Source organism: Geospiza fortis, unplaced genomic scaffold (assembly GCF_000277835.1).
Source record: "Geospiza fortis unplaced genomic scaffold, GeoFor_1.0 scaffold131, whole genome shotgun sequence".
NCBI lineage: Eukaryota > Metazoa > Chordata > Aves > Passeriformes > Thraupidae > Geospiza > Geospiza fortis.
In genome coordinates this window covers 2,066,164-2,080,339 of record NW_005054391.1, presented here as the reverse complement: position 1 = coordinate 2,080,339, position 14,176 = coordinate 2,066,164, and the positions used below count along the sequence as shown (strand labels likewise).

Genomic DNA, 14,176 nt, shown 5'->3' with positions numbered 1-14,176 from the left:
TCGATTGGTAAATTTTCAGAAGACATACATTCTGTTTTGTATGGAAGTATGATTTGAAAATGGGCAGTAGGCAGTAGCAGGCAATATCATGGATGTCCAGCTTTTCAAAGTAATTTGTAGAACTTTAGATTGAGTACTCTCTATTAATAAAAAAGTCAACAAGGGTAGCAGTGCTATGATAAAACTTAGGATTTTTTTCCCTTATGTTTGGCAGTGATCATTACGTTTTTATACATGTTACTGGAATATATATTCTTTTATTTTCATCACAAGTTAACACGGGTCTTAATTTTGAGATAGAATGACTTGTAGACTTCTTTTTCAGTAACTATAAGATGAGCTCTACTGTCCAGATGTCCATTATGAAAAATTACTATTATAATTGACTCTTAGTAGGTATCTGATAAGTATCAAGTGTTTTAGTTGGGGAATGGAAGTTGTATACTTGATCATCAGGTAAAAGATAATTTTATTTTTTCTCTCCTGAAGTGCAATGACAGGCAGAATTCACCAGTGACTTCCCCAGGATCTTCCCCTCTTGCACAAAGAAGAAAACCACTTCCAGACCCCCTGCAAATCCCTCATCTTAGTCTTCCTCCTGTCCCTCCCCGTCTGGATCTGATTCAGAAGGGAGTAGCACGCTCACCGTGTGCCAGCCCAACCGGGTCACCAAAGGTAAGTGTTACTGAACCATTATTTCTGGATATGAGAATTCTGAGAAATTGCATTTGCTTTTTTCTGAGGGGAGCTTCTTGTTTGTTTTGTAAAGTGAACTGTTTCAAACCTTTCCATGGATATTGCTTTTTCAGGATTTTGCTCTGCCCAAAAGAACTTTAATTCCTTCTAGTTTAAAGAAACTTTAGATTAGATCCATATTGATGAAGTCTCTTCTTTTTCCATAATACTTTATGTAGTTAAATATTTTTGGCTGGATGTATTGGTCAAATATGACTTCAGTTTGTCTGATGATTATATTGTACTTGATTATGGTCAGAATTTGAAAGATGTTGCAGTAATGGATCAGTTCTGTAACAAACTCTGATTAATGAAAATAAATAGAAGCTAAAGTTTCCTGAAAATAGATTTAAAGGTCATTATCTCATTAAAATTATATGTTTTCCTTTCATGATGATTTATGTTCAATTTCCACAGTGTCCTTACAAGAAAAATATGTGCAGATACACTGATTTCAAAACCATAAATGGCATATAATAGGACTCAAATTTCAAGGGAAATAATAATGGCTCTATAGCCAATAAGCTTGTATGCCATGTTTTGTAAAACTAGTGATACTAAAGATTCAATGATTTTTTGAGTAGATAAGCGTGAACAAGAACAAATACTGTTTGCTACTCTCTGTAACAAGTTGATTGTTTTATTGTAATTGCTGTATAGAGAGAATTAATTAGATTAAAATTTTTCATTTTTATATGAATAATTCACATTCAAGTTCAGGACACGACCTGAAACCTATGTACTCATAATAATCCAGTTTGAAGTAGCTTGCTTCTTTTGTCACGTTTTTATTTTAAGGTTGAAAATCAATATATTTTTAAGATTTTAGTGGCTTACAATTTAGAAGAAAAAATAGAAGTTTGAATAGTTTCTTTAATCTTCTTTTTTCTTATATTATGCAAAGGAATTATAACACATTGAGGATATACACCAAACATATCCCACATCCATTAAAAACTAGTTTTATAATAGGGTTTTTTTTGCAGGGTTCTTGGCTTAAAAAAGAAGTTAAACCAGGAATAGTATTGATGCTGCTTTGAAATTTGAAAAAGCATTGAAAATGTTTTTTTTACGTGAAACTTTTCCTGGAAAAAAAAAATTGTGAGGTGCAGGGGAAGCAGGATGGGGGTAACAAAGAATAATCTCATACATTAAAAGATTTTATATTTAAGAGAAAAAAAGATCATTTAGTCCTGCCAAAACTACTCCTTCAGGAAAAATACCCCCACAACTTTTCTATTTTGCTCAAGTTAAAAACTATAATTTATAACTATAAGGTATAACAAAAAATCTAAATCAGGGTAATTTTTTCCTGTGTTAACAGTGATAATAACTATTTTACTTGACTAGCAAGTGAGTTAAACAGTTCTTTATTTAGTTTACTTCCTTTTAATATACATAAGCCTGTAGGTAGAATAACTTTATTATCAATTCAAGTCACGTGTTGAGGAATTGCTTGAAGAATAGTGCTGGGCTAGTCAATGAAGTGATAGCAAATGCTGTTCTTACTAAAAAGTTCAGTGACCTCCATTTCTTTAAGTGGTAATAATATGCAGGCTTACCAAAGTCCAAGAAAATTATACATTCCCAGGAAAATAATCTTCCCTGTTTTTCTTATGGTAGCTGTAGATAAAACATTTGTAAAGACCTGGACCAGCTATTACTTTGTAAATTGCCATTTGTAATTCAGTCATAATGAAAATGTTTTGGTTTTGTCAGATTTGTGCTCAGATTTGTGCAGCTATGAGGTTTTCTTTTCCTGATAACCTGAGTTTCAGCTTTTTAGTATTAGCATACATAATTTTAGACCACATTTAACCATTTATGATATAATTCACTTCTTAGAACCAAGTATTCTGACAAATGTGGCTTGCAGATAAGCTAATTGCAAGTAAAACTACGAACTAATTAGGCTGCTACCTGAAAAACTGAACAGCAATTCAAACAGATTCAGTACTCTGAGACAGTGCATGTAAAGATTGGAGTCATCCCTAGGTATATAATTAAAAATGAAATAATTCTTGTTTCTTCCCTTTGCTCTCTAATCATTGCTTTTTGTGCTCATTTGCTGTCAGCGAGTTATTCCTCTGGGATTTTATTTTGTTCGGGGTTTTGGGTTTCTCTTCCACATCAGGAAGCCTGTTTTTTCCAAACACTACACAGAATTCATTTCAGCAGATGAATAAGTGATTCAGATGATCAAAGCAAAGGATACTGGAAAAATTATAATAACTCAAATAACTCTGCCTGAGTTAGCTGTCATTTCTGCTTTCCACTCCTTGCTTGGGTTACTCATGCAACATCAGAAATTGGGGGCGTGCTTTCTGAAGGGCCAGGTTGGCTGCAGAATGCCAGTGAGGCCTGCATTTAACCTTCTGCCAGGTACTGCTGTGAGGCCAAGAAAATATCTCAGAAATGATGAATCCACACTTGGTCAGTGAAATAAACACGGGCAGGAGACCGTTCTCCTTTTTAATGCCTTTATTGGAAGTGATCAGCTCAGGTGGTGAGAACCAACGGGTCTGTGCTCATGGCGCCGCTGCTCCCAGGAGTGACTTGGAAGAACAGGAAGAGAGCAGCTGTGTCCACTGGTCTGTCGGTAGAGCTGGAAGTTCCATCCTCACGAGAGCATAAGGAGATTCCCTGATTTTTGGTTCAACATTCGAGGTCTTCTGTCTGGCTGACATCTTTAGGTTAGGGTGAGGAGTAAAAAGGGTCTTAGCAGATACTAGGTTCTGTTCCTCACATGTAGACATCACTTTGATTCATCAATTTTGTGTTGGCCTGTTGTTTTAGGGGTTTTTGGCTAGGTTTGGTGAGGGGTTTCTCCCATTGCATGCTGGATCCGATGTCATTTGCATGCTAACTCCAAGGTCTCCTCCTGTTCACTGTCTGGGTGCCATCCTCCAGGAAGCAGCAAGGCAACACCCGGCTAAGGGGGAATTCTTAACCATCAAGGACAGGTAGTTAATGAAAATGACAGGTGATTACAATAACAAACAATTAGAACTCCACTGTGGCAGCAACTGGCCCAACCTGTGAACTCTGCAACCTTTTAAAAAAATGGGCAGCTTTTCTATTCATAACAATCACGAGCAACATTCATGCCTCCACGTAACTTTCCTTTTTTTGTAATTTCCTGTGTCGTTCAGTCTTCTCCCTGCATGGTGAGGAAGCAGGACAAGCCTTTGCCAGCGCCGCCACCTCCCCAGCGAGACCCTCCTCCGCAGGGAGCAGCCCGTGCCCCTCGAGGCCTGGTGCCCCCGGGACGTGTTCGGGACCAGCCAGCTGGCGGGCTGCCGGGGCGGGGGCGATGCCTCCCCCAAGGCAGGCCTGACCGCCATTGCAAACGTGAACGGGAGGCACGGCCGCGTCAGCTCAGAGCAGGGATTCATGCGGAAGCACAGGCGTCACGAGCTGCCCGCAGAAGGTGCCAAGGTATTTCCAGGGAATCCTAAATTCACGCTCTACTGCAGCATTGTCTTGCACTGGCTAACACACTGTCTATATTGGCCAGTGCTGGTTTGTGGTTTCTGAATCTTTTCTGTCAATGCTTAAGAATAAGCTGCTCATAAAGAAATTATTTGTGAAGTGCTGTAATTTATAAAGCAACAGTACATGAGGGTCTGAGTTACAATTTTCACATAAAACTGTCGAAAAATATCTTTGAGAGAATATTCTAGATTTGCTGTAGTCTTCTAGCAAATTATCCACGATAACAGTGTATCCCTGTGTGCTGTAATAATATAGCATCTCAAGTCCACTTTGGAACTGTCATGCCAAAACTGTGTGTGCATTTTCTGATGGAATAGTAGATGATCCACTTACCTCTGGTGTAGATGAGGTGAATTCTGGCATTTAGCAACTTCAGGGTCTTGCAAAGCCATTTACAGCTGGTCAGACTTAGCTTTGAAAAGAGATCAAATGGTGATGTCCTAAGAAAAAATTCCTAGTTCCACTCTAATCAGTTTTATCAAAGCAGCTCAGTAATTTATTCATAGAGGTTATTAACTCAAAGCTCATCTCTTTGTTTTTTTTGAAGACTACACAGCTTGTGCAAGACTACATAGCTCTTGCTTAGACTGATGGATTTGTGGTTAAGCCATGGTAGTTAGAAATCATTTTTTTCATCTATTTGCTTTTTCCAAGACCGCAAGCTATTTAACCTTTCTATCTCCAGTCAATTTTTTTTTTTTTGTATGTGTATGTATATGGCAAGTATCTTCCCATATATATATAGATGGAGGTTTTGGTTATTTTGAAAGTACTTTTATAAAATTGAATTACTATCGATAAGAGGTGTTGACATATGTGATGAAAGGTAGTTAAGTCATCTATGATGTTGTGTATAATTAAATTATTATATAATAATGCATTTCTCAGTACTGAGGCAAAGCACCAAAACTTTACTTAGATCTGGGGTGTTGTTTAAATGCTACAGGTTTTCTGTTGATTTTAAAAGGATGCTGGATTTTTATCTTCAACTGTACCTTCATGTAGCATTCTTGTTGTGGTCTAGTACAATACTGAAGCTGATGGAATGAGTACTTCGCAAACTAGAATACCAAGTCATGTGGAAATGTAGTCTGGAGGAGTTACATACATAGATCTTCAACCAAGTACTTCTTGAACTGTCATCTTCAGGTTGTAGATCTGAACCATTCAATTAGAGGAAGCAACCCTGAATTACTATCTCAGGCTATATTTACATTCATGAGGGAAACATGGAATGAATTTTCTTCCCTGATTCATATATCAATTGTAATATAAACTTTTTGGTATTGATAGAAGCCAAGAATTGGAAAGACAATCCTGTGGCTAGAGGATGGATTCTGGCAGGCACTGTATCACCGTTTTAATAATTAATATGTTCAGCATGATGTACCCATTGCTTTGCCATTATACTTCATCTCTCTCACTTTGCAATCTTGAAATCTTAATTTTTCCCCAAGCAGTTCAGCTGTAACTGAGTGTCTGTCTAGTAACTGTCGTGTGGAACTTCTTTTGGTGAGGTTTTAAACTAACATGTTCTACAGCTTCAAAATGGGGTGAAACAGGCCTCAGCGTCACTTCAGAGACAGCTCTGTGGTGTGAACTCCTGGGAAAGCCTTTACCCACAGGCTTCTCAAGGTCTATTGTATAATACCTAGTTGATGATTATCCATGGTGATAGGAGGAGATACTCATTGTAATATTTGTGTGACGTCTAGGTTTTTTCAAATGGTCATCTGATAAATGAAGAATATGATGTCCCTCCACGGCTTTCACCCCCTCTTCCAGCTGGCTCTGTCATCCCTAGTATAAAGTAAGTTAACTTTATCTTTAAAAGAAAAGTGCTAGCTAATGTTAGGTAATAGCACTGACTCTCTGGTGCTAAAAGAAAAAAATGGGAAAAAGAAAGAAATCAACTAATATAACTTGATATGCTTTCCATGAATTTTAATGTGCCTTGACAAAGGAAACATTAATGGTATTGATTAAGTGGGAACAGTCCTAATGTTAATTGGACACAGCATGTTTGTATAGGGAGAGATGGTAAACTCTGGCAGATCTTGCTCTCAGGAATTTGGCAGTGAGAGCAGATACTGTCTGGTTTGGCTTCTATTACTACTGGAGAAGTGTGGTCAGAGCTATTTATCACAGGAGATGACAGATTCTAGGGAAAGTGCTAGGGCTAAAAAATGTTTTCTGTCACTGTTCTGCCCCTAATCTGGTCAGGCTTTCTGGGCTTTCAGTACATAGAGCTTTATCCAAGGTTCACACTATCATCTCTTATTTGTTGTGGCTAAATAGAAGCAACCAAAACCAAACCATTTTATATAATTTTAAATATGATCAACCTTTCTGAGTTCCAGAACATGGGAAGATTTGTCATTTCAAGTGCAGACTACTGTTAGTCTTCCAGTAAAATGACTGTTTATTTTTTAAATAAAGATGTTGCTGTCATAGCAAGTATCTTCAGACTCTGAATGACACATGATTTTGTAGAGAACAAGATATATTTAAAGTTGAAAGCTTGGAAGTCCTGTAATGTGATCTGTCCTTATTTTGTGTTTTTGTAAGGAAATTGGAACATATCACAATAATGCTATTCTACTTCTTTCCAGTGTTCTGCTTGTGATTCTTGCTGTTAAATAGTATATTTGGACAGTCAGTTCATATTAGACCTGAGAACTTTCTCATTCCATTTTTGTGTTCAGTTAGCTTTAATATAGAAGACAAATACATTTCAGCATTCTATTAATATGCTGGGTTTTTTCTCACCGAGCACTACAATAAAGGTGCAGTGGAGCATTGACTTTTTTATTTAGAAGCCTGTTTTCAGGTGGAGCAATTGCTGAGGTGAAGTTCTCTGTGCCTATTTTTAGTTCAGAAGAAAATTTTCGCCTGTTATCCAGACATACCTGTAATTAAATGTTGGGATGTAACCTGATGGAGGTACAGTCTCAGAGGAGTACCCGTTGGATGCCTCATGTAACTAGTTCCCTTCTAGTCTGCTTATTTCGTAACACAGTGAAAATCTGAAGAGGGGAATATTCTTATTTCTGTATTTCATGGCATGGAAAAACATCCTACTTCATGAGAATCCCCATTTTTCACTCAGATACTTGCAGATGTACCTAGAACCAAAATACAGTGTATACACAGAGCATTGGAAAGTCCAAACAATATTGTCACAATGTGTACAGCCACAAAATCCGTGCCAGGCCAATCCAAAGCTAGAATGTGTGACTTCTGCTTGGTCAAAAGAAATTCTTTTATTAGCTAAAGATTTCTGAACAGAAAACTGATGAATTCCAGGAAGAAGGAAAAACCTTCATTTGTGAAAACCAAACTCCATTGATTTTTGAGGAAGAAGTTAACTTTCGTTTCTGTTTTGGCTTTGTACTTACACCTTTTAAAAATTGCACGGGCAATTTTAGATTTTGATTTTTAAAGCATAAAATTATCAATACATAACATTAGGAGTAAGAAGTTCAAATTATCTAATTACAGAAATACCACATGGAATGACTGTTAAAAATTGATCATTGTATGTTCTTTCTTTAAACACTAATATGTCTATTTTCAATTTATTTAAAATTAAGTTTTTCTCACCACTAGGAAACATGCTGGTAATCTTTAGTATTGTGTGACAATATGTAGGTGGAAAAATTGGGGAGGAAGGGGAAAAAAATCTTTAAAAACAGCAATTTCCGCCAACCACAATTGCTTTCAAAAAATGTAACTCAAATAATATCTAGCATGATTTATTTGGAAACGTCAGAGAGAATATTTTTACAGTCTATTTTTCCTCCCGTTGAAGTGACTGCGCTCAGCACTCATAAATGTTGAACTGTACTTGATTCAAAATACTCTGCTTTTCACAACTGTGCTACTCCAATTAATCTGAGCAAGTTGCTCATTTTTTTCATGGTCTCCAATCTGTGCAGTGTGGTGGATTGAGAGCTGGTTTGTTTCATATAGCTCCAAGGCATTCTGTTCTTTCTACTTGTTATAATCCGTCTGTAATTCCAAACTTTTGACTCAAGGATACATTGATAATGTATGAAATGTCTTATGCTAAATAACAAGGAGGCAAAATTACTCTTATTTGAAATTTCACAATTCTATAATGTCCCTACTTAAATTGTTTAATCAGCTTTTACTGAATATAATGTTACAAATACAACCTTTTTTTTCTTAAAAAGCTACATTAATAGAAAAGCACTGGAGGTTTTTGTTGAGGTTTTTTATTTTTCCTGGAAACAGTACTGATTTTTTTTGTTTTACTGCAGTAGTTGTTATAAACTGTGCCTCAGTAATGAAATATTGGACTCTTGCTAACTGAACATCTGATTTTTATTTTCCACTTAGCCCTTATGTTTTTGACTAAACATGTGAAAATAGTTATTTTTAATTGGACTTCTGTAATTATGTCAGACTTTTTTAGCAATTTTGATCAAGTTGCTGTTTTATTCCTGAAACGATATCTATAACTCTTATGTCAAAGATACAGAGTGATTCTTCCCCAAAACTTCAAAATTTTCAAGTAGTGTTTGTTTCATTCCAGTGAGTAGCTCCCATTTTGCTACATCAGTAGCAGAAGACTCTTTGTCTCCAAAGTACCATAAACCACAGTGATATTTTGAATGAGGAAGCATCCATTTCTGAGTATGTAATGATGCATCCAATTCCAAGCCCCTTTTGTAGTCTGTGAATTTATTAGGAATATTTAGTTGACTTGAGGTAGTTGAGGGAAAAGTAGCACCTAAAGGTGTTTCTCCTCTTGCTGTCTGTCCCATCTTGCTTACAAAATTTTGAAGGTGAAGTCATAGTCCCATTAAGGCCAACTGTGGCTTGGAATTCCTGTCTCCCTTGAGATCAGCCTTTGGCGTGGTGCTTCCCGGTGACAGAAGGAGCAGGGCTTAGGGGCACGTTCCAGACATTTGAGAGGACACCTCATGTCCTTACTCATAGCTTGACAGACCAGTGAAAGCATGAATGTCCTCTGCATCACTAAGCCCTGCTAAATACCTTTTGTCCTCAATTAACTTTTATTCAGTGCTTTTGATAAGTGTAAACAGGCTGAGTCTTGCAAGTGCCTATTGGTACTTTAATTCTTTGGAATTCTCTGCTATGTTGTGCTTGCTTAAAGTAGCTGTTTAACTCTTAGAAGGGCAGCTGCCCTTTGCTCTATGCATTCTCAGTGACAAAAAGTCAGTGCAAGTATGGGTGCTCTTGTTGCCTTATATGTAGTAGACGTATTAAAGATGTTTGGGCTAAAGAAAAGTATTTTCAGTATTATCTGAGGTCAAGTACCTAACAGCTGAAGATAAACCATTATTTTTCTAATCTCCTTAGGTGCCCTGGTCTTTCAGCAAATTCTCTGTCTGATAAATCAAGGGAACACCCAGATGATGATGATGAATACAAAATTCCTTCTTCACATCCTGTAATACTGAGCTCACAACCACCTCATGGTCATAATATAAAACCTCTTGCTCGGTAAGATGATTTAGCAGCCTTGAAAAAATTTGATTTACAAAACCTCTGCTTTTTCCAAAATTAACTGGATTCTGTAATGATGGTTAAGCTTGCCTGCCTCCTAAGCTGGGATTACCCATGCTTCTGTTTCATTTGGCCACTGCCACAGATACAAACCTATGAAATTCACATCATTGAATCTCTCTTGTGTCAGAACTGGGTATTTTTTGCCTTTGGATACCATTTCTGCAGTTGGGGTCCTTTGTTTTCCCTTTACATTGAGGTTTTCAAAACTGACCAGGAGATACAAGTCCTAAAACTCTTTCCAATTTAATTTTAAGGAGAAGTGTGTGACTGAAATTTCTAGTCAGCTTTGAAATTCTTAGCCTTTCACATTTTATATAATTCAATTTAAAAGCAATGCAGTACTGACAAGTATGTGAACTGGCAACTGTATGTACATGCTTTCTTTTTTTTCCCCAATGTATAGTGTGTCTTTTTAGCTTTCTGAGCCCGTTTGGCAGTATATTTTCTTTGTGCGTCTCAGAAAGAGAATCTTTTTAAATACAGGTGGAATATGTCTCTTTAGCTTTAAATATATTCTGAAACAATCCCTCCAAACTTTCAGAAGCCTTTCAGGCTGTTCAGAATTACTAATGAATTATGACAAGGGGACTTGGAGCAAAGGACGTGGCAACTGAAGGCTGTGGCATTCTTGCTGAACTTTGCTCCTCAAAAAGATATGAATGGCTGGAATTAAGACAATAAGTCTGGAGTCATTGCGGGGGAAAAGGGCAAATGTTTTACTGGTCTTGTAGGTCACAAGTATGGTATTAAAATCAAGTATTGGTTTGCAAAATTTAGACCTTCCTGTGATTAAAAAATTCTGTGGCGTATTGCCATTTTTTCCCTCTCTCTGTCAGAATGTGATGTTGAGGACCCACTATCAATAAAGCTCAACATGTCCTTCACCCCAGAATTAGCCAATAATGATTGTTAGACCTTTTAAGTCATAATTTAAAGCAGCTGGAAAAAAAGCTTATGATATGATCATTCTTTGCATGCAGGTTAAAAATTCTCTGTTAGAAATCCTGATCCAGGCTTCACTGCATAGACATGAATACTGTGCAGTTGCCAAAGCTTAATTAACTTCTGGACTTAAATTTTTATCTACTGTATGAGACTTAAACAAAAAAAAAAATCAATCAAACAATGTTGGCTGAGCAAAATAATGGAAAGCATGAAGAAAAAAATTCCAAGCAAGAAGAAAAAAATTCCATTTTTTCCTATGCCATTTTAATGGGATTGTGTTGTGCTTTTGTGTGAGAATGATGCAAATAGATTCAAACTGAAAGATTCTTGAGAAAGTAAGCAGCTGGAGAAATAGAATCTTACCATTTTTATTTTACAGAAAAAAATAATTGAGTGCCTTCAGTTGGCTGGTACAGTATTTTACCAGTGCCTTGGAATTATTAATTGAGGCTATAGATAGAAAGATCATTTCCAAGTTTTCTCTAGTTTTGCTGTGTGTATGGTGGAGTCTTTTACATGAATTAAGACCTTGCCACAGATAAAATGCTTCGGTTTGCTATTCAAGTTGCTCCATGATTAAAACCACCAACTCCTCTTATTATACATTCTAATAAAAAATTTAACTCAAACCATTCTCCTAGGCATTAAAAAAATAGTCTGGTGTTTCACATGCTTAAAATGTCTTCTTTTAGCTAATGTCACTGCTTAGATGTGAAAACTCAGATAAAGTTTTCAAGAAGGAATCTGTTTCCTGGTTGATGTTGTGTTCTTTTAATGCATTTCATTAAATAACATGGGAGGGATGTTTTGTTTCAATGAAACTTAAATTCTCTTTATTGTTCATCAAAACTGTTATCAACTTCTTTTTTTTTTATGTTATAAATTTTTAGTACATTTCAGTTTTTTTCCCCTAGTGTCACTTTCTCTTATCTCTTTCCAAAGTGTTAGTCCCTAACTTCTTGGATGGTACTCGGAGTTTTCAGTAAGCTAAAGAGCTTAAAAATTTTGTCAGAATGTTTTGTAGATTAGAATTATGTAACTGTTCCATCCTACTCCCAAATTGGTGTTACCTTTTTTCTCTTTTACCTGTAGATATGACAGTGCTAAAAATATCTCAAGAATAATACAAAAAATGATTCACAATTTTACGCTCTTGCAGATCATTGAATTGTCTGGTTTCTTACTGATGAACATCAGGAATATGAAATAAAACGAAAGAATTTCAGCATTATTAATTAGGCTATTACTAGAAGAATATTACATTATTACATTTGCTGTCTTTTCTTAATAAAGTTTTTTTTTCCAAAGGGGGAAAGGACAGAATGCTTGCTTGTTAGTACTCATTTGATGTCCTTTTTTCTGATGTTTACTGTTAATATAAACAGGCATTTCAGCTTTGTTTGTAAACTGATCACTTGACTGGGCTCATCATGGACTTATTACTTCTGAAGCGGTGCCATGTTAAGTTACCTTGCTGCCTGTGGCTAGTTACATTATTGAAAATGCATAGTTCATTAAAACTAGAGTAGAAAATATTCTTAATTACTTAGTGTATATTGTGAGGAGTCAAAGGAAGTGTTGCATCCACTGCATTTCGAAGATTGAACCAATCTAATGTCAAAGAAAGAAACAACACTTCCTTTACCACTTCTCTGGGGGAATTAATTTATAGCAAAAGATCTCTTACCATTAGGGGCTTTTGTTTGTTTTTAAATCTTGCAGTTATTCTTATATTTATGTCATTACTCCTAGTTGTAACTCTTGGGACCACAAATGCAATTCACTTCCTCTTTCTTGTTTATAAGGAATCTTTTAAAAGATTCCAGACCCTTATTCCTTTTTCCTTTCCATTTGGCCAAAGCTGATAGGTTTATTAATACTGTTGGTAGAAACCCGAAATCTGAAATTTTTGCTGTATATCACTCTAGCAGATTTCCCAATGTTTAATAAGTGCATGGTGGAATGGGATTTTTATCTTTAAGCTGGAGTTACTTAGCATGGTGACCTTTTACCAAGGAAAATCTCTGGTTCTTTTGGAATATGCTTACAGTGACAGGAGCAATTTCCTGGCTCTTTTGTATTTTTAAACAATATTTAAGATTATTATAAGGTTTGTTCAATGTTTTTTCCTGACACATTTGAACAAAATCTTCTTACAAAAATAATCTCCAATATTTTCAACAAGATTATAGTCACTCTTTACTGTTTGGTTGGATAATTTTCATATTATTTTCATACTGTTGTTAAGTTTTGAGGGCAGAATATGCATTCATTAAAAAAAATCAGTAAACTGTGGTAGAAGTATCAGCAAGGCTCAATTTTTGATAGAGAAATGAATACATTCCTGCAAAACTGCTTTGGCTAGTTCAGTTTTGGGGGTTTTCACTGGGGTTTTTTAATGTTTGGCAAAGTTGAGTCAAAATTTATTATTAATGTGTATTGTGGTGTTCTGTTTGGATTTTTTTGTGCTTCTTGTGTTTTGTTTAATGGTTTTTTGTGTGTGTATTGGTGTGGATAATTACATTATGAAATCCACATTTCCCTTTTCTCATAATTCTGCTAGGGAAAATTCAGCATCTGTGAAGGTGAACTAATACTGAGCCTGTGATGTAACTGTGTGAATAAAGTAATGACCTGAGCTCTGAAGTGAGGACTGTGTTTAATGTTAGTTCTTCCCCTAACTTGTATTGCAGCCTGTGTTATTTTAAGCCATGTCAGTACATCACCAAGAAAGCAGTATAATTCTTCAAAGCACTTTTAAAGAGGGTTAACCAGTATCTGCTCTCAACATCTAAAAATGTAAATTTTAGAATTGATGCAGCTTATTGTCCCAGATTTGTTTCCATATGGTGAACTGCCAGGTACTGTTCATTCAGGGAATTAATTAATGCTTGGCTAAATGGTTGATTGCTTCCTGCTTAATGTCTGTCTTCAGGGTGTGTGAGAATGGCCAATGTGCGAATGGAACCCACGGTGCTACTTCTGAGATAAAGAAATCGAAGCATCCAGAGTCAGGTACGGTTTTTATTTATTCGTTGTTTGCTGACAAGATTTACTCTGTGCTGCCCTAGGGGTGCAGCAGGAAAACATTCACTTCTTGTGGTTGTGTCATTCAGGAGATGTCTATGATGCACCTACTGTTCCGGTACCTTTGCCTCCTGCACGGCCTCCTGCCAGAGACAACCCCAAACACAGCTCTTTGCTCAACAGGACACCCTCCGATTATGATCTTCTGGTGCCCCCTTTAGGTTGCAGACTTTTTGCTGATTACATGTAATGGTTAACACTGCCCAGATGAACTAAATGCCATGTTTACTGAAAAACAGCCATTGTTGAGTAGGTTATGAGTACCAAACAGGCTATGAGCTAAATATTACAGCTGTCAGTCAATGTTTTGTGTCATTTGGAGTCTGTTTGTAAGGCCTCACTTGAGACAGATGAA

The 14,176-nt window shown here is 36.4% G+C and overlaps 1 protein-coding gene across 1 annotated transcript in view; it reads left to right on the top strand.

Moving 5' to 3' along the window:
• The window catches only part of CBLB (Cbl proto-oncogene B), a 127,735-nt gene that overhangs the window by 99,966 nt on the left and 13,593 nt on the right, over positions 1-14,176 (top strand). Inside the window, 7 exon segments of the mRNA XM_031060795.1 lie at positions 490-675; positions 3,888-3,961; positions 3,963-4,173; positions 5,946-6,040; positions 9,580-9,723; positions 13,670-13,749; positions 13,851-13,982. Coding sequence (XP_030916655.1) covers positions 490-675; positions 3,888-3,961; positions 3,963-4,173; positions 5,946-6,040; positions 9,580-9,723; positions 13,670-13,749; positions 13,851-13,982 — 922 coding nt within the window.